This window comes from Peromyscus californicus, unplaced genomic scaffold (assembly GCF_007827085.1).
Source record: "Peromyscus californicus insignis strain IS unplaced genomic scaffold, ASM782708v3 Scaffold_4__1_contigs__length_199733344, whole genome shotgun sequence".
Taxonomy (NCBI): Eukaryota; Metazoa; Chordata; class Mammalia; order Rodentia; family Cricetidae; genus Peromyscus; species Peromyscus californicus.
Window position 1 is genome coordinate 174489642 of NW_026294562.1, and position 24394 is coordinate 174514035.

Sequence of the window (24394 nt, forward strand, 5' to 3'; positions counted from 1 at the left end):
GGCCCAGTGCTTGGCTGTGGCTCTCTGCATCTGTTTCCATCAGTTACTGGATGCAGGCTCTCTGATGATGATTAGGGTAGTCAGTCCCCAGTGTGATTACATGGGATGGCCGGCTCAGGCACCCTCTCCACTGTTGCCAGCAGTCTTAGGTGGGGTCATCCTGTGGATTCCTGGGGGTTTCCCTGACACCAGGTTTCTCCCTAACCCCAAGTTGGTCCCCCATCAAGTTGTCTCTTTCATTACTCTCCCACTCCATCCTGCACCCAACTTGTCTCCTGCACCCAGCCCACCCAACTGCTCCCTTGAGTTCCTATCTCCCCACTCCCATCCCCAGTTTACCCAGGAGATCTCTTATATTTTCCCTTCCCAGGGAAATCCATGCATCCCTCTTTGGGCCCTCTTTGTTATCTAGCCTCTCTGGGGCTGTGGATTGTAGGTTGGTTAGCTTGTACTTTACTTCTAATATCCACTTATGAGTGAATACATACCATATTTGTCTTTCTGGGTCTGGATTACCTCACTCAGAATTATTTTTCTAGTTTCATCCATTTGCCTACAAATTTTGTGAGGTTGTTGTTTTTTACAGCTGAATAATGTAAATATACAGCTCCATTATGTAAATGTACCACATTTTCCTTATCCATTCTTTGGTTGAGGGGCATCTAGGTTGTTTCCAGGTTCAGGCTATTATGAATAATGCTTCTGTGAACATAGTTGAGCAAGTGTCCTTGTGGTATGATTGAGCATCCTTTGTTTATATGCCCAAGATTGGTATAGCTACTTGAAGTAGATGGATTCCCAATTTTCTGAGAAACTGACATATTGATTTCCAAAGTGGCTGTATACATTTACACTCCCACCAGCAGTGAAGGAGTGTTCCCCTTACTCCACATCCTCTCCTACATAAGCTGTTGTCAGAGTTTTTTATTTTTAGCCATTCTGACAAGTGTAAGATGGTATCTCAGAATCCTTTTGATGTGTATTTCCCTGATGACTAAGGATATTGAACAATTCTTAAGTGTATTTTGGCCATTTGAGATTCTTTTGTTGAGAATTCTGTTTCTATCTCTACCCCATTTTTAATTGGATTATTTGGTATTTTGATATCTAGTTTTTTAGTTCTTTATATATTTTGGAAATTAGCCCTCTATCAGATGTGGGGTAGGTGAAGACCTTTTCCTATTCTGTAGGCCGCTGTTTTGTCTTATTGACCATGTCCTTTACTTTATAGAAGAGTTTCAGTTTCAGGAGGTATTATTTATTAATTGTCAATGTCAGAGTCTATGCTACTGGTGTTATATTCAGGAAGTAGTCTCCTGTGCCAATGTGTTCAAGGCTACTTCCCACTTTCTCTTCTATCAGGTTCGGTGTAACTGGATTTATGTTGAAGTCTTTGATCTACTTAGACGAGTTTTGTTCAGGGTGATAAATAGGGATCTATTTGCATTCTTCTACATATTGCCATCCAATTATGTCAGTACTATTTGTTGAAGACATTTTCTTTTTTCCTTTGTATAATTTTGGCTTCTTTGTCAAAAATCAGGTGTTCATAGGTGTGTGGATTAATGTCATAATTGAATTAATTCAATTCAATCCCATTGATCCACGTGTCTGTTTTTATGCAAATATCAAGCTGTTATTACTATAGCTGTATAGTAGAGCTTGAAGTCAGGATGGAAGTTCCTTTATTGAACTGGATTGTTTTAGCTATCCTGGGTTTTTGTTTTTCCATATGAAGTGGAGTATTGTTCATTTGAGGTCTATGAATATTGTGTTGGGATTTTGATGGGGATTGCATTGAATCTGTAGATTGCTTTTGGTAAGATTGCCAGTTTTTACTATGTTAATCCTACCTATCCATGAGCATGGGAGATCTTTCCATTTTCTGACACCTTCTTCAGTTTCTTTCTTTAAAGACTTAAAGTTCTTGTCAGACAGGCCTTTCACTTGTTTGGTTATAGAATTACCCTAAGATATTTTATATTATTTGTGGTTATTGTAAAGGGTGTTGTTTCTCTGATTTCTTTCTCAGCCCTTTTATCATTTGTATGTAGGAGGGCTACTGATTTTGTGTGTGTGTGTGTGTGTGTGTGTGTGTGTGTGTGTGTGTGTGTGTTAATCTTGTATCCTGCCACAGCACTGAAGGTGTATATTAGCTATAGGAGTTTCCTGGTAGAATTTTTGGGGTCACTTATGTATACTATCATATCATCTGCAATTAGAAAAGTTTGACTTCTTCCTTTCCAATTTGTATCCCTTTGATCTCTTTAAGTTGTCTTATTGTTCTAGCTAGAACTTCAAGTACTGTATTGAATAGATATTAGATGCTGAAAAAGCCTTTGACAAAATTGAACACCCCTTCATGATAAAGATCTTGGAGAAATCAGGGATACAAGCAACATACCTAAACATGTTAAAAGCCAGCCGACAGCCAACATCAAATTAAATGGAGAGAAACTCAAAGCAATTCCACTAAAATCAGGAACAAGACAAGGCTGTCCACTCTCTCCATAGCTATTCAATATAGTACTCAAAGTTCTAGCTAGAGCAATAAGACAACAAAAGGAGATCAAGAGGATACAAATTGGTATCACTGTCTTGGGGACCAGCCTCCAGCAGCACAAGACTCAAAGGGAAATCCACAGAGTTGGTGCCTACTAGACTTTTCTATCTGACAGGGTTAGGGAAAAAGACACTCACACTTTCTCTTGCTGGTTTCTTTCTTTCTTCTTTCTTCTTCCATTTTACACCTTTTTCTACAGCTTATATACTCCAACAAAATCTTTCAGGCAATATAGGAATTACAATGTGGTTACATTCTATTTTTCAAATGAATGATGATAATGATTACAGGTTTTTCATCTCCCTTACATGATTAAAACAAAGCCACTCCAATAGCCTACATACATTTACCTCTAAGTAACTTGTTACAGATTAATAGAATATGAGCAGCCAGAAGATACTTTTTTCTCAGCCAGTTTTTTTGTTGGCAGGCATCATATTGCAGTTACAAAGAAAGAATCAACCACTTTATTATTTACCTTGAAAGGTAATCTTATAAGGAATCCTAAAAGAATCATAAACCTAAATTTCATACCTAAACAATAGTCAGCTATACTTTAAATCTTTCAGGTGCATACTCACTTATCAATAGTTTCTTATATCAGGAGATTGAGGGCAGGAACGAGTACAAGGAATTAATCATTACCTTTGATCATCGTCCACCCTAGGAAGGAAAGTATGCCAGCTAATAACAATTGGGCTGCTTTGTATTTTTGACCTCAGCCTGTGTCCTTGTTAACTTTAGATTGTTTTGGGGGTTTTTCATCTCAAAGCTATTATCAAGACATCTGATCTAATCTGAAGTTATTTTAAGACTTTGTTTCAGCTAATGATGCACACCTAAACCTGTGACTGCATCATACAGCATTAAGATTAAAGGAATTTGAGCCTGGCTCCTGGGACTCATTTGTTTTTCTTAATCATCAACTTGAACTGTGATCCTTAGGTGAAACTCATAGTCCCTAGCTGTGTAACATTTACTTGGATTTATTTTTTATTAATCAAAACTGTACAAACTAACATTATTATCAATTAGACAGTACAGCTTAGGGAGAAATTGTTTTCATAATAATCCACAGGTAAAAATGCCCAATAGATGGGATGTTTCCATGAGATAAACACATTCCAGGCAGTGGCGATCTCCCTGCACCCATTCACACCATGTCAGTTACCAGAGAAAGACAGCAACAGCAAACACGTGAAGGCACAGCAGAAGCAAGAGACATTCCAGGGTCTGTCATCTCGGGGCCTTGCCTATCCAAGATTCACCCATTATGGAGCCACCTCCTGGTGGGCTGACACCTTGAACTTCAATTGCCACCTGTTGCTCCTCTGACATGGCCACTGGCAAATTGGAAAGGAAGAAGTCCTATACGTTTTTAGTGTCATCTTTAAGAAACTGTCTCCCAAGTTCTTAAGTTCTTTGGAATAGTTATCTCTTTTTTTAGGATAGTTAAGCAATAATCATTAACCCTAGTGAGTTCCTCATGCTTACTCAGAGTGACTGCAAAGGCAGCCAGGAGTGACTGGAGAAACCAGTTTCTGTGAATGGCTGCAAAGAGGCTTAATTTCTTTGTAGGGATTTTTAGAAAAATTATCAGCTTTTGTTCCCAGCAAACTCAGCCACAATCATAATTGACAAAACTAAGAATTACTATAAGAGTAAACATAATGAAAGTTAGAGAGGCCTGAAGCCCATGAGCTCCCTAGGATCAGCACAGGGGTCTGTAGCATTGCTTCCACAGGTCTTTGACAGGTGGATGGGATTCTCCAAAGGGCCTTGTCTTAAGGAACAAAACATTTATGCACCGTTCCCAGGGGTGACAGAATGGCTTCTTCCAGTTAAGCTCCAGACACCTGAGAGACCCTGACTTAAAAAAACAAACAAACAAACAACAAAAAAACAGGTGGATAAGCCAGTGAAACAACATGTGAGCACACACACAACACAGCCTTCTACCTAGCTTGGCATATGGGCTGTGATGGCTCTTCTTGGTTGTCAACCTGACTACATCTGGAACTAGCTAAAACCCAAGCAGCTGGATATACATGTGAGAGAATTTTCTTAATTAAATCATTTGAAATGGGAAGACCCACCTTTAATCCATTTCTTTTGAGGTAGGAAGGTCCACCTTAAATCTGAGACATGCCTTCTGGTGACATCCTGTAAAAAGGATGTGAAAGAAGGAAGCTCTTGCCTTTTATCTGCTTCCCCTCACTCTGCTGGCAAGTCCATTCCTTCACTGGCATGAGAGCCTACTTCTTGAGATTCTAGCATGTGTTGAAGACCAGCTGAGACATCCAGCCTCATGGAGTGACCAACTTCTGGATTCTTGGACTTCGTGTTGCTAGACAGGCATTGTTGGACTAGCTGGACCAGACCCTGTAAGCCACTTTCATAAATCTCATATATTTAGAATGAACAGTTCTCTTCCTCCAGAGAACCCTGACTAATACAGGGGATGTATCTGTAATACCAGGGTTTGGCAGGTGGAAGCAGGAAGATCAGAACTTAAAGGTTATCCTCAGCTACATACTGAGTTTGAAGCCAGCCTTGGCTACATGAGACCATCTCAAAACATAGAGGGGTTAGAAAGATGGTGCAGTGGTTAAGAGCACTTACTACTCTTACAGAGGACTCAGCTTTCGCTACCAGTACCCAACACCCTCAGAGGTTTGCAACCACCTACAACTCCAATTCCAAAGGATCTGTTAATCTCTTTTGGCTTCCTGGGGCACCAGGCATGCAAATTGTATACGTACGTACGTGCAGATGCTCATAAAAACACATAAAATGAAAATAAATGAATCATTAAAAATAAGCCAAAAAATTTAAAAATGCAGACAAATAATAACAGCAACAACAAAACCTTCCCAAATAAAGCATCAGAAAAGAACTTCTGTCATCTAAATGTACTAATTGATAACACTTTGCCTCATTTTCTGTGTTTGTCTACAACTATATGTTTGAGCACTTTTTTGGACTGTTTGATGGTAAGTCACTAATAGGACACTTGATTCTAAGTTTTTCATATATCCACTGGTAGGATATTATCCACTAACAACCTTCCATCAATCCTCGTTAATGTAAACAACCTGTTACTATTATCCTAAGAAAATTATCTTAGGAGTATGCTCAGAAATTCAGTTTCTTCTATGGATTTTCCCATTTTGATGGACATTTTTTATTTGATTTTAATATTCCGAACATTTCAGCTTCAAACTTCTTAAATGCATTTATTATTGGGTTTTCTTAGATGTTTTTTTTCTCCCCTTTTTATTGAGAATTGTTTTTTTTCCTCACATAATATATGCTGATCATGGTTTCCCATCTTTCTACTCTCAGTTCCTTCCCATCTCACCTGTCATCCAGATCCACTCCCTTTCTGTCTCTCCTTAGAAAATAAACATGCTTCTAAGAGATAGTGATATGATATAATATAATAAAATATTTTAAAATGGAAAATGATACATTGAGTTGGGATGAAACAAACTCTCCTAAGGAACCACCACGAGGATTTCCATAGTAATTATACAAGTTTGCACTCCTACCAGCAATGGATGAGTGTTCCCCTTACTCCACATGTTCACCAGCATGAGTGGTCATTGTTTTATAAATTTTAGCCATTCTGACGGGTGTAAGATGAAAGCTCAAAGTAGTTTTGATTTGCATTTCCCTGGTAGCTAAGAATATTGAACATTAAGTGTTTCCCAGCCATTTGATTTTCCTCTTTTGAGAATGCTCTTTTTTGATCTTTACCCCATTTTTAATTGGGTTGCTTATTTTCATGATATCTAGTTTTTTGAGTTCTTTATCTATTTTGGATGTTAGCCCATTATCAGGCTTGTGGTTGATAAAATCTTTTCCTGTTATGTAGGCTGCCGCCTTATCCAAGTGACAGTATCCTTTGATGTGCAGAAGCTTTACAGTTTCATAAGGCTCCATTTATTAATTGTTGGTCTTTGTGCCTGTGTGTGTTCTGTTCAGTAACTCTTTTCCTGTGCTGAGTTCAAGGCCATACCCTACTTTCTTTTCTATCAGGTTCAGTGTATCTGGTTTCATGTTAAGGTCTTTGATCCATTTGGAGTTGAGTTTTGTGCATGGTGGGAAGTATGGATCTATTTGGATTCTTGTACATACAGCCATTCTTTTTGACTGGCACCGTTTTTTGTTTTTGTTTTATTTTGAAGATGCTGTCTTTTTTCTAATGTGCATTTTGGCTTCTTTACCAACAATCAGGTGTCCTTACGTGTGTTGATTTATGTTTGGGTCTTCAATTCAATTCCCTTGATCAATGTGTCTGCTTTTCTGCCAGTACTATACTGGTTTTATTACTATAGCTCTGTAGTACAACTTGAGATTGGGGATGGTGATACCTCCTGCAGTTCTCTTACTATTCAGGATTGTTTTAGTTATCCTGGGGTTTTTGTGTTTGCATATGAAGATGAAAGTTAGCCTTTCAAGATCTGTAAAGAATTGTGTTGGAATCTTAATGGAGATTGCATTGTATCTGTAGATTGCTCTTGGTAGGCTGGCCACGTTTACTATATTAATTCTACCAATCCACGAGCATGGAAGATCTTTCCATCTTCAGATACATTCTTCAGTTTCTTTCTTCAGTATCTTGCCCTTTTTATCATACAAATATTTCACTTGCTTGGTTAAAGTTACCTCAAGATATTGTATATTAGTTGAGGCTATTGTAAAATGTGTTGTTTCCCTGATTTCTTCTTTCTCAGTCCATTTGTCATTTGTACACAGGAGGGTTACTGATTGTTGTGATTTAATTTTGTATCCATCTTCTTTGCTGAATGTGTTTATGAGCTGTAGGAGTTCCCCCAGTGGAATCTTCAGGATCACTTACGTATACTGTCATATCATCTGCAAATAAAAATACTTTGACCTTTCCAATTTGTATGCCCTTGGTCTCCTTAGTGTCTTATTGCTCTAGCTAAGACTTCAAGTACTCTATTGAATCGGCATGGAGAGAATGGACAACCTTGTCTTATTCTGGATTTTAGTGTAATTGCTTTCAGGTTCTCTGTATTTAAGTTGATGCTGGCTATTGGCTTGCTGTACAGTGCCTTTATTATGTTGAGGTATGTCCCTTTTATCCATAATATCTCCAGGACTGTTACCATGAGTCAGTGTCGAATTTTGTCAGAGACCTTTTCTGCAGATAATGAGATGATCCTGTGGCTTCTTTCTTTCATTTTGTTTATATGATGGATTACATTTATTGATTTATATATGTCGAACCATTGAATCATCTCTAGGATAAAGCCATTCTTTTTTTTTTTTTTTTTTTTTTTTTTTTTTTCGAGACAGGGTTTCTCTGTGTAGCTTTGCACCTTTCCTGGAACTCACTTGGTAGCCCAGGCTGGCCTCGAACTCACAGAGATCTGCCTGGCTCTGCCTCCCAAGTGCTGGGATTAAAGGCGTGCGCCACCACCGCCCGGCAATTTTCCATTCTTTTACCATGAGGTGATGTCTATTCTTGGTATTATGGTGTATTTATTGGATGCAGCAGAAAGATGGCTCCTGTTTTCATAAACATTCTATTAGTTTGTATCTTTTTAATTGGGGGATTGAAACCATTGATGTTGAGATATATGAATGGGAAGTGTTTGTTAATTCCTGTTATTTTGTTGGGGTGGTGTGTGTGTTTCCTCTCTTTTGATATGGTGGTCTGAGATTATTTATTCCTTCTGTCTTCTTGGGTGTGGTTAACCTTCTAGTGCCTTCATAAGGGCTGTATTTGTAGATAGATACTGCTGAAATTTGGTGTTATGGTAGAATGTCTGAGTCAGGAGAAGGGAGTTTGGAGGTGTAGATCTGTGTGATTGGAGACCAGGGCAGGGATAAAGGGGAAGCCAAAATAGGTGATCTGCTACAGAGCTAGGGATGAGATTGTGGGATTGGATTTGGAGGAGAGGAGGAATTGGTAAAGAGCTGCAGGTAGCCTACCTGCTTCCCTGGCTGGTGATCCTTAGTGTTCTTAAAAATTCTAATGAATTCTCTCCCTCACCTTTTTTGTTGGTGTTCTTTGTCTGTTTGTTTTTTTAAGACAGTTTCTCTATATAGCCCTGGCTGGCCTGGAACTCGCTCTGTAGACCAGGCTGGCCTCGAACTCAGAGATCTACCTGTCTCTGCCTCAAAAGTGCTGGGATTAAAGGTGTGCACTGTAGGTGGACCTTTCTTTCCCATCTGCCAGTTTCCAAATGACTGACAGGAAGATTTAATATAAATTATAAATGCTCAGTCAATAGCTCAAGCTTATTACTTGTAGTAGGACAGGCACATAGGGTTGAGGAAATTGGCTCAGACCAGTTGCCAAGGCATGCTCATAATGTACTCCTTATGAGCCAACTTGGAGTTTGCCTGAGGGCCTAGCAACAGGAGCTGTCAAAGTTCATGGTCACTGTCAGAGGTCCTGGTCACTGTGAGAGTTCCTGGTCACTGTCAGAGTTCCTGATCATGCAGAGTCTGCCTGAAGGCCTAACAACAGATGCTGTCAGAGTTCCTACTCGATGTCAGAGTTCCTGATCATGTAGAGTCTGCCTGAGGGCCTAGCAACAGTTGCTGTCAGAGTTCCTGATCATGTCCAGTCAATGAGAGATGATCACACAAACTGGGTGCTGGGAGGAGGGTATATAAGGCCTTCCCTGATATTGAATAAATAAGCTCATTATTTGCCTTCAATGGACTCCTGGTATCTGTGCCATTGATGATGCTCCTTCTCACCCCGTACCCCAAGGAAGCTGTTAGAATCCAAGCAATAATTACTAACTAGAGCTTACAACTTAACCCATATTTCTTATCTAAGTTCTACCACTGGCTCATGGCTTGTTACCTCATTTCATACATGTCCTGCTTCCTCTGTGTCTGGCTGGTGACTCCTCTGACTCCACCCTTCTTCCTAGAATTTTCCTAGTCTCATTTTCCTGCCTACCCTTACCCTGTCCAGCTATTGGTTAGTCAGTTTCTTTATTAAACCAGTCACGGTGACATATATTCACCTAGTGTAAAGGAATATTCTACAGTGCACCACCACAGGTATCTCTCCTCTTTCTTTCTGTTTTCTTTTTAGCGTTTTTTTTGTTTTGTTTTGTTTTGTTTTTAGACAGAGTCTCATTATTTAGTCCAAGCTGGCTTAGAACTCAGGACCCTGTTATGACTGGCTCCTTGTTGATGGGATTACAATTGTGCACTTCCACCACCACGGATTTTTACCCTGTTTTATTTTTCAGAATTTCAACTCCAGGCTAGTTTTCTTAAAGTGTGACACCTATTATGTATTTCTGTGCTTTGATTTTTTTTTCTCATGATTTGGTTCAAAAACCTTCACCAAAGGATGTGTATTTCAAGTAGTATGTAAAAAAGCACGTAATATTATTTCAGTTTAGTTTGTTTTAATCTCATTAAGCAGATGTGCCTTCCCAAAAGAGTATTGTCTTACATAAACTTTCATTATTGCTGCTCTCTTGCTCCTATTCAGCTTTTCAGAAAATACTTTAGAGTTGGGCCATTGATTGAATGCATTTTGTCTGTGTATGTCACAGGGAAATAAAATAGTCTTGCTTTCTCCTTTTCTTTCAGGTTTGGAGTCAAATTATGAAGCTCAAAAATTATCGCCAGACAATCATAATATAAATTTACCCAAAGAGAGCAAAAAGCATGTAAGTAAAACTTTTGACCTCCAGGGCTCCAGTTTTAGTAATGGCCCCAACTATAGAACATTCAAGAGTTGTCAAGAAGGAAATGATGATCAAAAGATTACCAAGAAGGAAAAAATACCTACTTTTGCCAGCCAAACTATTACTCACAATATAGAAAAAGCATGTGAATGTAAAGAGTGTGGGAAGTACTTTGATTGTAGTTCAACTCTTTTTCAGCATCAGACTATTCATATTGGAGAGAAAGCCTATGAATGCAAGGATTGTGGGAAGGCCTTCAGACTCCAACAACAGCTTACAAGGCATCAAAAATCTCACAGTGGTGAGAGACCTTATGAATGTGATGAATGTGGAAAGGCATTTCATCTCCCCAACCTGCTTAAGTACCATAAAACCATTCATACAGGTATAAAACCATTTGAATGTGAGGAATGTGGGAAGTCCTTCAAGCGTGTCTTCCACCTTGTTGAACATAGGAGTGTTCATGCTGGTGTGAAACCATATGAATGTAATGAGTGTGGAAAAGCCTTTAAACGTCGCTCATATGTTACACAGCATCAGAAAATTCATTCTGGTGAGAGACCCTTTCAGTGTAAGGAATGTGGAAAAGCCTTCACTTTTCTGGCACAGCTCACTCGGCACCAGAATATTCATAGTGGAGAGAGATCATTTGAATGTAAGGAGTGTGGGAAGATATTCAGTTTTGGTTCATTCCTTTTGCGGCACCAGAGTATTCATACTGGTGAGAAACCCTTTGAGTGTAAAGTATGTGGAAAGACTTTTAGGCTTCAGTCATACCTTTCTGAGCATAAGAAAACTCACACTGATGAGAAACCTTTCAAGTGCAAGCTGTGTGGGTCAGCCTTCCGACGTAAGGACCAACTTAGTGAGCATCAGAGAACTCATACCAATGTGAAACCCTATCAGTGCAAGGAATGTGGGAAATCCTTTCGTCGGCGTTCAGGTTTTACTGATCATCAGAGTATTCACACTGGAAAGAAACCCTTTGGTTGTAAGCAATGTGGAAAAGTCTTTAGACTTAATATACACCTCATACGACATCAGAAATTTCATAGTGGCGAGAGACCTTTTGAATGCAAAGAATGTGGAAAGGCATTTCATCTTTCCAGCCAGCTTAATTACCATAAAAGCATTCATACAAATCAAAAACCATTTGCTTGCAAGGAGTGTGGGAAGTCCTTCAAGCATGTCTCCAGTCTTGTTGGTCATAGAATTATTCATGCTGGTGTGAAACCATATGAATGTATTGAGTGTGGGAAAGCCTTTAATCATCGCTCAAACCTCAAGCAACATCAGAAAATTCATTCTGGTGAAAGACCCTTTCAGTGCAAGGAATGTGGAAAGGCCTTTATTGTTCTGGCACAGCTCACTCAGCACCAGAGCATTCATACTGGAAAGAAATCATTTGAATGTGAACAGTGTGGGTCAGCCTTCAGACTTAAGTCCCTACTCAATCAACATCAGAAAATTCATACTGATGTGAAACCATATCAGTGCAAGGAATGTGGAAAGGGTTTTGTTCGTGGTACATTCCTTAAAATTCACCAGAGAATCCATACTGGTGAGAAGCCCTTTCAATGTAAGGAATGTGGAGAAGGCTTTCAATATCATTATCAATTTCTTGGACATTTTAGAATTCATACTGGCAAGAATCCTTATGAATGTAAAGAATGTGGGAAGTGCTTTACTTGTGGTAGAGACCTTAAAGTACATCAAAGAACTCACACTGATGAGAAACTTTACCAATGTTAAGAATGTGGGAAGACCTTTAGTCAAAAATCAAACTTGGTCGGACACACTAAAATTCATATTGGAAAGAAGTCTTATGGAAATAAGGAATGTGGAAATTCCTTTAGCAATAATGCTCAGCTAGCTGTGTATCAGAATTTGTATTGGTGAGAAACTGTATTGAATGTAAGAAATGTGGGAAAATGTTTAGATTTAGTTCAGCCTTTACTGAATAACAGAATTCATACTGATGTGACACCCTATCAATGTAAAGAATGAGAAAATACCTTCAATTGGAACTCAGGCCTTCAAAATAAAGGAATCCATGCTTAGGTGAAACCCTATGAATGCAAAGAATGAGGGAACACTTTTAGAATTGGCCAAGCTCTTAAAGCTCTTCACAGAGTCCATAAAAGTCTGAAACCCTATGAATGTAAAACATATGGGAAAGCATTTATTGTAAATGGTGAGCTTATACAACATCAGAAAATCCATGATCATCAGGAGTCCTGTGCATGTTAGGCAAGTGGATAAGCCTTTGTATGAAAATTTTAGTGACCATCAGGGAACTCATTTTGGCAAGATTGTGACTGAAAAGAATTTGGGAAAAACTTTAATCTGCTCTAGTATCTAGTATTTGGTCACCATCAGAGTATTCATATACTCTTCATGCCAAGAACCCCTTTGGTTTCTGTTGCTGCAATGAAACCCCAAGACCAAAAAGCAAGTTTGGAAGGAAAGGGTTTATTTGACTTACACTTCCATATTGCTGTTTGTCGCTCAAGAAGTCATGACAGGAACTAAACAGGTCAGGATCCTGGAGGCAGGAGCTGATGCAGAGGCCATGGAGGCTCCTTACTGGCTTGCTTCCCATGGCTTGCTCAGCCTGCTTTCTAATATAACCCCCAAACACCAGCCCAGAGGTGGTACCACCTACCATGGGCTAGACCCTGTACCAGGCTTTTTCTTTTGGGCCATCAACCAGCTCCCAAATTATGACACTGAGACTTATTAGTATTGAATTCTCACCCTTAGCTTAGAACTCTTTTGCTAGCTCTTATACCCTAACCTGTTTGTCTTCATCTGTGTTTTGCCTTGGGGCTTTTTACCTTTTTTACTTTCTTCATATCCTGCTGTCTCTGTTTGACTGGCTGGAGGCCACCTGGCTTCTTACCCCATTCTCCCCCTCATTCTCTCCTCTCTTCTTCCTCTTGTTCCTCTCTTCTCTAGAGCCTAGATTTCTCCTCCTATTTAATCTCTCTGCATGCCAGCCCCATCTGTCCCTCTCCTGCCTAGCTATTGGCTGTTCAGCTTTTTATTAGACCAGTTAGGTTCCTTAGGCAAGGTGAAACAGATGCAACACATCTGTATATAACACACATCCTTACATTGTTAAATAAATGCAGCACAAACAACTGTAACACACCTTTACACAGTTAAAGTAATAATCCCCAGTTTAAAAATGTAACACATCTTTACCTAGTTAAAATAATATTCCACAACAGGGCCCTCCTCATTAATCACTAATTGAGAGAATGCCTTCCAGCTGGATCTCATGGAGGCATTTCCTCAAATAAGGCTACTTCCTCTCCGATAACTCCAGCTTGTCTCAAGTTGACACACAAAAGCAGCCATTACATCCTTTGGGAATGAGAATGTGAGAAGTCTATTATTCATAGGCGATACTCTGTTGGCAGTGTCTATGAATGTCAGAAATAATTGGGTAGCCATCATGTTCTTCATTTACTCTCATCCTGTTGATTCTATAAACATAATTCCTCAAACATTACTCACTCAGTACAGTCAACTTAGAACAAGAAACCTTCCATTTTACTATTTTTTTTATCACATGGATCCTGTGACATTAGACTGTTTGTTTACTTTCTTTTTGGATAATTCATTAATCACCAGCACAATACAAGCCAAAGCTGTGGGCACAGAGTTGTAATAGATAATAAAATTCTTGAGAAAGTATTTGGTCCATGCCTGTGTTCTTTAAAATGTCTTTTACTTTGCTTTCACTTTTACTAGCATTACTGTAACCAATATGAATAGCAAATTGTATTGCAGATAGTTTGGAATAACCTATGCATTCATCCACTATTAAATTTTAAATAACTTCATTCTGTATACAATCAGATGAGAAGTACTTGAAAGGATTTTCATTCAGTATCCATTCCTTAAGTTTTTTGTGTGGAGATGTTAAAAACTCAGATGAGTAAGTACTTTTTTAAATGATTAAACCCATAAAATTCAAAAGGTAAACCTATAATTTATGCCCTCTGCCCAGACATTAAGATAAACTAAGCATTTGCGACAGGGCAAGACATTATAGAATCTCCTCCATCTTCTGTTCTTTTCAAGGCCATTTTTGGCTTGACTAGAATTTGACTTCTGATAGAGAATCTTGTGGAAAATTACCCAACTCTATTCTAGGAATCTGGGGTCAAGATGTCCCTGATAATTTAATATGGCTCCTGTTAAACTGCCTTTATATACAAACATCTCCAGATAACTGCTTATCTTGGCTTCTGTTAAACTGCCTGCTTGAGTAAAAGCTCCTCCTGCAGCTGCTGAGCAAGCTAACTGGTTTTTGCTTTTAAAGCCCTTTGCTCTAAAAGCTTGAGGCTACAGTTAAGTCCTGAATACCTGAGTGTAGTCCCAGCCAACTGGAATAAGGACTTTAATTATAAACTGTATCTGAGTGGTGTTCTCTGGTGGTTTTGTCATAATACATTAAAGATAGACCAATTGAAGCCACTTATAAAAATACATGTGTGAATTTTTTCATACTTATGGACTAGTCAACAACACACTTCTGTATCATCAAAATTGTTAACAATTTACAATGTTGATCCAGTTTTTCTGTATACATGGGTATTTGGGGCTATATCAATAAGAATATGTTTTAGTATTGGGCATAGTACTACATGAATGAATCCCAGTAATTGGAAAGCTGAGACAGGAGGATCAAGAGTTGGAGGAAAGCCTAGCTACATAGTGACTTCATGTCCACTTTTGACTGTACATAGACCCTTTTTCAAAAGAAGTAAAAAAATAAAAAATAAAATATAAATAAAAAGCTGAAGACATGACATTTTACCCCTTACTACATCAGCCAAGATGGAATCTCAACTATCTATGGTACCATAATTCTTGAGGAAATGATCCAGAATTTTACAACATTCAGAAATTTGTCATTGGCCTTCAAACTGTCCTTTTTACAAATGTATGTATCCTAAGGAAAATCTAATATATATGATTCAGCCTTGCTCTGTTCTTTATTAAATTTTCAGTGCTGATTGATCCCAGTGCCCTGTGCATAGTACAGATGTGCTCAGTCACCAAGCTACATTCCCAGCCCTTAGCCATTGTATCTTCTATCTAAGAGAAGTTAGGTTCAGATGAAACATTTTGGGTAAGAACACATTGCAGATTCTCTAACATGTTGCAACTTGTCCAGAAACACCTAGGTGTTAGCTATTGTATTATTGATGAAATTAAGCTTGGTCATTTGGGTAAGATGATGGCTTCTAGAGCTTCCAATGGTCTAGTTTGTTGTGGGTAAGTAATTAGTGGAGAGACTATTACTTCCAAGTATTTATAGATTTGGATATTCTAATCATGGGTAAACTATAAATAAAAATTGAAATCAATCTGAATGAGTAGCATAATAATAGTAACATAATTCAAGCCGTGTGGTATAACCATTGCTGGACTCGGCACAAAGTTGGTACCATTTAGTTGAAGCAGGAAGCCAAGACTTGACTGGAACCTTGATTTTGTTGGCGCTTTAGTCACAAGTACTTGCACCTGTCCCTAGCACATGAGCAGTTGACAATGTTGAAAAAGTTAAACATTAAAGTAAAGAATCTACAGAAGAGACAGAAGAAACCCTAAACCAACATAAAGATGCCATCAGCAGTAAGTGAAGATTAATAGTAAATATTTTCATGTTTTAAGACTTTTTTATGTGTATGTGTGTCTTGCCTGCATGTATGTTAGTGCACTTGCTGTGTGCTTGCTGCCTGAGGTGCCCAGAAGAGGACACCATATCCCCCTGGAACTGGAGTTAAGATAGTTGTGAACCACCCTTTGGATGATGGAGACTGAACATGGGTCCTCTGCTAGAAAATACAGCAAGTGCTCTTACCTGCTGAGCCATCTCTCCAGGCCTGATGATGATAATTGTAATGTAAAAAGAAAATATTTTTTCAAGATCATAAGTTTATATTGATTTTTCTCCATTAATGTTTCTATTATCATTTGAATTTGGTATTTTGCTGAATTCTAAAGTATATTGTTATGGTTTCGTCTGGAAAATTCCTCCTATTTAATAACACCTATCTGGAATATTTTCATGTAAATGATCCCTTTGGGAGAGTTTGCTATGTTCCTAGTTCATCATTGTGAAGAGATTTGTCTAGTAGAAAATTCAGTAATGGGTAATATTGAGCATTTTATTGTTTCCACCAAAAAGACTGGAGAGAAGGTATCTGTCACCTTGCAAGACCGTGTATGATCATGCTTCTGTTATGTAGAAGCATAGGTGGACATAGTGATACAGATTGCTGTGGGTCATCTGTGCAATGTGGAAATAGATGTATATGTGTTCCCACAGTGTAACACAAATTGCTAAATGGTCTTATTAATAAAAAACCCAGAGCCAGATATTGGGGTCAATGATGAACGATCATAGAAACAACAAGCCACATCCAACCTCCCCTTACCAACTCCTCAGCCTCCAGAGCTACTTCCTGTATACTCGCACCTATATACCTTACAGACATCTTACTTCCTTTCTCCACCCAGCTACATCACTTCCTCTTTCTGCCCAGCTCTATCACTTCCTGTCTGTACAGACCTCCAGACCTTTATGGTTAACTAGTGCTTGGATTAAAGACATGTGCCACCACATCTGGTTCTGTTCCTATTGTGGCCTTGAACTCACAGAATTCCAGATGAATCTCTGCCTCCCAAATGCTAGGATTAAAGGATTGTGCTTCTACTGCCTGATCTCTATATTTAATATAGTGGCTGGCTTTGTCCTCTGATCTCCAGGCAAGCTTTATTTGTCAGAGCAGAAATAAAATATCACTACACCATAGTGTCGGGAGTTATTGAATAAGCAATAAATTTACAACCTTTGTCAGTCTTGCTGGTTACAATTTACCAAGTAATCCAAGTTTTTCTTGATAGCTGTTTGCTGGCAACCACAGGTTATTTTATTCCAATCTTGAAGTCAATTTGAAGTCTTCAGTTGCACATTAACATGTCACACAATAATATACAAATATGTAGGTTACAGAGTGTCTCAGAAAGGGATAGAGAGGTTTCAAAGTTTAAAGAGGCTGTGCTGAAGTCCAGACACAGATGATATAGGCCCATGAAAGAGTCTGGAGAGACCAGAAAAAATGTTAGGGAGTGCAGATGCTGTTCAGTAGAGATGTGAAATGCAAGTCCAGATGGCAGGTTACCTGAGGGTCAGTCTATAGTGAGCTGAGTGTTAAGGACAGGAGAAACTGCACTCAGCCTAGAGTGGTAGAGGCAGGTGTTTTTCATTGTAGTAATTTCCTGAGAATAAGGCTCATGATGAGTGACAAGGTAACTAGTCACTATGTCTGCCACATTTTGGTCGTGAGGTAGTCCTTTTATGGTCCTAGGTAAGCTCATGTGTTTGACCTAATTTGATAGATTTTCAAGTGTCATTACTAGTACAAATAAATTATCAATTTGTACCTCCTGGTGTGCTGGCAGATGGTTATTCACTTGTATCAGTAAGGTGTAGAGTCATTTCTTCATGGCACTTACAACTCAAGATAGAGTAATTCAGTCACGGTTCCTGCTTTCTAAGACAGAGTCATTCAATGGTAGGCAGAAAGCTGATATTCCATACAATTCAGAGTAACCTAAAGCCAGCCAGTTGTTCTCCACATGTGCTCATCAGGTTTGGGGTGTGAGGGACCTGTGCTTTTCATCCTCAGGACCATATTCCATGTCAGTCAATCTCCTGCACCAGTTATGGTCTCCAGGTTTCTGTTGTAGTTACTTTGCATCAATCATAGTGAAAACCATCTCCTTGGTTCCCCAGTGAGTACTGTTATTTTTCCAGGAGTCCCCCCCCCCCGCCACCGCATGCACATATTCATTACACTCTGCTTACATAGTTACAAAAATTGTAATATTTATCAGTTGGATATGGCTATCAGAAATTGATTAGATATATTCCTCTAAGGTTCTGCTGGGTATAGCCAGCCAATGGGAGGTATTTTGCCAATTTTAGAACACTTTCTTTAACATGGCTTAGTATTTGTAAAATCTGGGTCAAAGGTGTTTTTAAAAAAAATCATAACAACAACAAAACCTCTTTTCTAAATTTTCTGTAAGTTTAAAAACTTCATTTTGTCATCAGTATTGGGGAGATAACCCTCCACACTGCCAGTAGCCAGAGGAATCCATTCTCCCTTAGGAACCTCTAAATAAAGCTGAGTCCTTGTTTCCACCACAGAAGAGGTTTTCAGGATGAGCTAGAATAAAGCAAAATTAGTTTATCAAGTTAAAGGAGAGGGGAAGACAGTGTGTGTGTGTGTGTGTGTGTGTGTGTGTGTGTGTGTGTGTGTGTGTGTGTGTATGTAGCCTGCAAGAGTACTCAGCAGGGAACATTTCTCAGAGGTGGGTTTAAGCCAATAGAAATTCTATTAGCTCAGCAACGACTACACTGGTGTTCAGGATCCAAGTGTAGCCCCGAGTCTTTCTCAGTGTGAGTTTTAAGCACCAAAACCATATCCCGGTTGACATACTTCAGTTAACAAGAACAGTTAGCCAGAAACAGAACTGTGTGTGTGTGTGTGTGTGTGTGTGTGTGTGTGTGTGTGTGTGTACATACACACACACACACACACACACACACACACACACACACACACACAAAACATTGCTCAAATAATGCAGTTTACAACAAGGTCTAAAGGTGAAGCATATTTAAGTAAAGTTAAAAACACGAGGTAAAGTTTACTGATTTAAGATCTATTTTTATTTTGATTATGTGTACACGTGTAAATCTGTGTGAGGATATGTGCATATGATTGGAGGTGCCTGTGAAGTTCAGAAGAGGTTGTTGGACACCCTGGAGCTTGAGTTATAGGCAATTGTGAGTCATTTAATGTATGTACTGGGAAGTGAACTCGGGTCCGCCACAAGAATGGCGTGTGCTCTTAATCGTGGTACCATTTCAGCTCCTGATTTATTTATTTCTCCTAAAGACTTTCATAAATAACACTGTAGGGTAGCATTGGATGTGTTATGTAGGTACAGGGTTGTAAGGAGGAGGAGAGATAATACAGTCAAATGCAAAGCCACAAACCTTCTGGCCCTGCGTTAGGACAGTTGGTTGTTTAACTCTCTTGGAGTTTTCTTAGGGAGACAAGCACTCTCACTGGAGGCAGTTCAGTTTTACCAACTGTGTTGAATGTGAGGAGTAGAGGAAGCCTTAAGTGAGTGTGTAAGGAGTGGATGCAATCTTGAATGAATGTTTGCTGTTGGTATGAGCATGGGCATGGCCCCTTCAAGGACCCCAGTACTTCAAACCGATGGGAATGGCAGAGCCTTCTCTGGGTTAGACTCTGGGAAATGCCTTTCCCTGGTCCATGTGTGGATACTGACAGTGTGTACAGAAAATGTCGACCTCAGCTTCCTCCTGGATGTTTGCAGCCTGAGCCCCAACAGAGACCAATGTCTGAGATTTTTCTGACCGCCCCCTTCTTCAGCTGCATCTGATAAACAAACCTCCTTGGCTCAGATGTAGGAAAAACAAAAAAACAAACCCTAAGTGATTATTGTAACAGGCCCCCAACTTAGCACAACTGACTCTCTAACGGAAGGACTATTCATGCCCTAAAACTCAGAACAACCTGCCAAAACAGACCTAATCCATCAAAGTCCATAGTTTAGGAAAGTCTCTAAATGGACTAACCTTGCCTTTTGGCTTCTGCAGTTCTGTTTCTGGCTAACTGTTCTTGTTAACTGAAGTATGTCAACCGGGATATGGTTTTGGTGCTTAAAACTCACACTGAGAAAGACTCGGGGCTACACTTGGATCCTGAACACCAGTGTAGTCGTTGTTGAGCTAATAGAATTTCTATTGGCTTAAACCCACCTCTGAGAAATTTTCCCTGCTGAGTACTCTTGCAGGCTACCTTTTAAAATTACAAAAAAGCCTCCCCATCAAAGCCAGTTTAAAACTAATGGCAAACTTTCTTCAGACATCTCCTATCGCTGTATTAAAAAACTGTCCTTTTCTCCCTCTTCCTCTTCCTTTGGTTGACTGTATTTACAAAGTTCTTAGTTACAAAAAATCTTGGCCAAGTCTAAGAACCTCTATCTAACTATCAGATATGTAGGAAGGGACACCTCCCCACTATTCTTACGGGTTTCCTTGGACATCCAGAGATGCCTGGAACTGGGAACTCCTACCTAAATAAATGCTTATTTCTTTTTGAATATCTGCCTCCTTTTTCTCTGAATCTAACTGCCCACTGTATATGTCTCGGCTCACTTCAGCCTACATCTCCACACCTCCCCTGACCTTGCCATTCCCGGTGACTGGCAGTGAACATTATTCAGGCTGCAGCATTTACTAATGGATCCTCTTGGGGCTGGAGAGATGGCTCAGCTGTTAAAGGCTAGGCTGACAACCCAAAATATAAGAGTTCTATTCCCAGCACCCATATGACAGCTCACAACTGTCTGTAACTCCAGTTCCGAGAGATACGACATTCCACACAGATATACATGCAGGCAGGACACCAGTGCACATAAAATAAAAATAAAAAAGAAAGGGACCCACTTCCCTTTTTAAAAATTCATATAACAATTATTTTGGTTTTTACTGTGCTTATCTTAATTCATGATACACCAGAAAGGATTTATTAAATTGTTACTCTCCTTATATGCTGTTTCTGTATAAGAGCTTTTGTTTCTGTATTAAAGTAACTTCAGAGCAAACTTAGTATTTTAAAGGCTAACCTGTAGGTAGAAAACTTAAACTTGTAAGCTTATAAGGACAACTAACTTATAAACTGTTAAGAATAAATGTTAATAAACTATTAAAGATAATTAAGAAATACATCTTATTGATTATTGCTCAACTTAACTATAAACTATTAAGGAACAATTGGACTTAAATTATAAACTATTGAAGATAATCATTAAGATACAAATTAAAGCTTGATCATCTTAGTAATGATCAAATTCTCTAATGTATATAAAATCATAATTATATATGTGCTAAGTATGCCGAATATAATCAATTCATTTCTTAGCCCCTGGCATTTAAAATGTTTAAGCTTCCCACTTTAGACAAAACTGCCATGCCTCTACTGCCAGGGTTTTGCCCAAATTGTAGTTTGAGATCATTTAGGTTATATCCCCATTTACCAGGTCTAAAGATAATTTGCCTTGCTATCTAACTTCAAATAAAAGATAGCCTACCAAACAGATTTCTAAATGACCTTTTACTGTTCCTTTGAGTAGAGGGATTCACTTTACTTTGGCTGTTCTCAATAACCAGTCACCTATGTCTCCTGAGGAATCAAATGTACAAATGCTTCTAGATGTAAGTTTTTAAGGATATGAAAGCTTAGATATAGAGAAGATTTAGGAAACTTAAAAAATAACTTATGATATATAAATTGCCAATTATTGGGATAGATAAATATATAAACATCCAGATATGTTATAAATGATACACAAATCTCAATAAATAACCTAGAGATACTGAGAATGTATGCCTAAATTAGATGTACGGATAAAGTTTTTATTGAGGTCTGACATATATAGTTTTTAGGAATGGACTTATATATGCCTTAATACAGAGTCTACAGACCTCCCCGAGAAGGAACACTGGGGCTAATAATAGGCCATAGCTCCTCTGTTGAACAAGGTATAAAAATTGTCCCAGGAATGGTTGATCCTGACTTTACTGTGAAAATTAAGATTATTGCAAACCTCCTACAAAAACAATTCAGATCCATATAGCTCCCTTAGGAGCTGCCTGTTTGGATTAAACTGCTATGGCTTTCTGGGTTCAGAAATTAAATATTCCAGACTAACTAAATGCTTAAAATACAGGGAAAAAAATAATTAAATTGCTAGACATAAGCATGGACATTTCTTACGTTTCAGGAAAAGATTGGTCAAATAATTAAAATGACTACTACTTCTTCATCTTTTATAGGCCTAGGTCAAGCTAATAATATAGCCAGAAGCCCAAGAATTAAGATTGTCAGATGGAGAAAATTATGGCATATTCTGCCCATATGTCATCCTCCATACCTAACACACTGTGAGAAAAAGTCATACTGTAACAATCGGATGTATCATTAAACTCTGCTATGAACTAATATCAGCTCAAATGCTATAGATGGGTTTTTTAACTTAAAAGAACTTGAGTATATAAGCCCAAGGCATAATTGAGCGCATTATTCCAGAAATTGTAAATGACAGACATGGCCTAGGATATCAAAATTTATCCTAGGGGCCACTGTCCAAAGCTGACCCCATTACTTGGAGATCTGATGCTCTTCTTATCTAGGTTAGGCAATGACCTTTAAATGCTGAGAGAATTGTAACTGCTACCTGTCTGGTGGAAAAAAAACCTAAATATTGGGCATATAAAGCCCCCCACCAGCCCTTAAATGCTGTGGGATGTTCTGTATGCTGTAAATATATGTTGCTATGATTGATTGATAAATAAAATGCTGATTGGCCGGTAGCCAGGCAGGAAGTATAGGATAGGCAGGACAGAGAGAGAGGAGAATGCTGGGTGGAAGAAGGCTGAGTCAGAGAGACGCTGCCAGCTGCCATGATGAGAAGCAACATGTTAAGATACTGGTAAGCCACGAGCCACGTGGCAACTTATAGATTAATAGAAATGGGTTAGTTTAAGATATAAGAACAGCTAGCAAGAAGCCTGAGCCATTAGGCTGTATATAAATAATATAAGTCTCTGTGTGTTTGCTTGGGTCTGAGGGCCGCAGGAGCTGGGCAGGAACAGGATAACTTCAGCTACACTTAAATCACCTCAATAATTTTTATTTAGAAAAATCAGGGTTATAGACTATCATAAGAACTTAAGAAATTAAATAAAATTTATTGAAGCCAAGGGGAATCTCACAGCCTAGCTTGCCATCTCCAATGGCCATCCCTAAAAATAAAAAAATAATTGTCATAGATTACAAGATTACTTCTTTACCATACCTCCTTACCCTAAAGATTGTCAGCATTTTGCTTTTAGCTTGCCTTTTAACCCTGACACAATGGAAATCAAAAGCTGACATACAGAGTAGGAGTTGCAAGTTCTGTTTATCCAGGACTTATTTTATTGGGCAGAGTTCCTCAGTATAGGTATAGATTAACAATCAGACAATCAGAACTAACTGTCAATTGCAGTTCCCTCATAGTCCCCCAACCAATAATAATATACATATGTGTATATATATGTACATATGTACATATTGCAATACATTTATTGCACAGGTGATATTATATTTATATCAAACTATAAAACTTATGAGTCTAGATTGGCAGATAGGTCTACAGGACCTTAAGATTTATGGTCATGTTATAAAAGGTAATACAATATTTTGTCACTGCTTTCCAATTTTAGGAAGGCCTAAAGCTCATAAGTTGACAAAAGCTTTACATATACTTCAAGAGCTCTTAAGAACTGATGCTTAATTTTTCACATCTCCCACTACAGGCATTCTTATTATCCCCAGGCCAAGCCACAAAGTTAAACCTAAGCCTCACTGGTATTTGAAAAAGTCCTGATGTTTTCATAACATCTGAAAGAAGATATGCTTACATGTCTTCACAGGACACTAATCTGCCTTTATGAATCCTGGATTGGCTGGTCACATCATATACTAGGCTGCTGCAGGACAAAGGTGCTCTATAGCTGCCAGTCTGAGTACAGGCTGTTATTTACTCATAGATTCTTAATATTGAGCTTTGACTTTATGAATGAATTGATACAATTCCAGATCCTTTTGATGAACTCTGTTCATCAATGATATCAAAACTTATAGGAATATAATTATGAATAATAATTCTATTCTAAATGTATTTTTATTAATTCTGATCAAAAGATGAACAAGATTTGATATACACACATACATATACATATATATATATATACACACACACACATATATATATAAATGAAACATTTCAGATTTCATTCTCTGACTATCCTGCTGTTTTGTTGAGACTCCAAGGTTTCATAATTTTGCTCTGACAATTCACCACTGTTATCATATTGTTAATATGTCTAAAGATTTTGTCTTTTAAGAAGGTTCTTATAAGCTTCAGGAGATCAAAATTCGTCAGTGCTCACAAGCCAAGAAGG

The 24394-nt window shown here is 38.5% G+C and overlaps 1 protein-coding gene across 8 annotated transcripts in view; it reads left to right on the forward strand.

Moving 5' to 3' along the window:
• LOC128094942 (zinc finger protein 60-like) overlaps positions 1-13962 on the forward strand; it is a 70275-nt gene extending 56313 nt beyond the window's left edge. For 6 of the 8 annotated variants that reach the window (XM_052713553.1, XM_052713555.1, XM_052713551.1 and 3 more), the window contains one exon: positions 10163-13962. In XM_052713553.1, the coding sequence (XP_052569513.1) occupies positions 10163-12012 (1850 nt within the window). In that variant the 3' untranslated portion in view covers positions 12013-13962. The remainder of the gene's footprint in view (positions 1-10162) is intronic. The other 2 variants (XM_052713557.1, XM_052713558.1) reach the window with 1 other exon arrangement.
• Positions 13963-24394: the final 10432 nt, after the last annotated feature.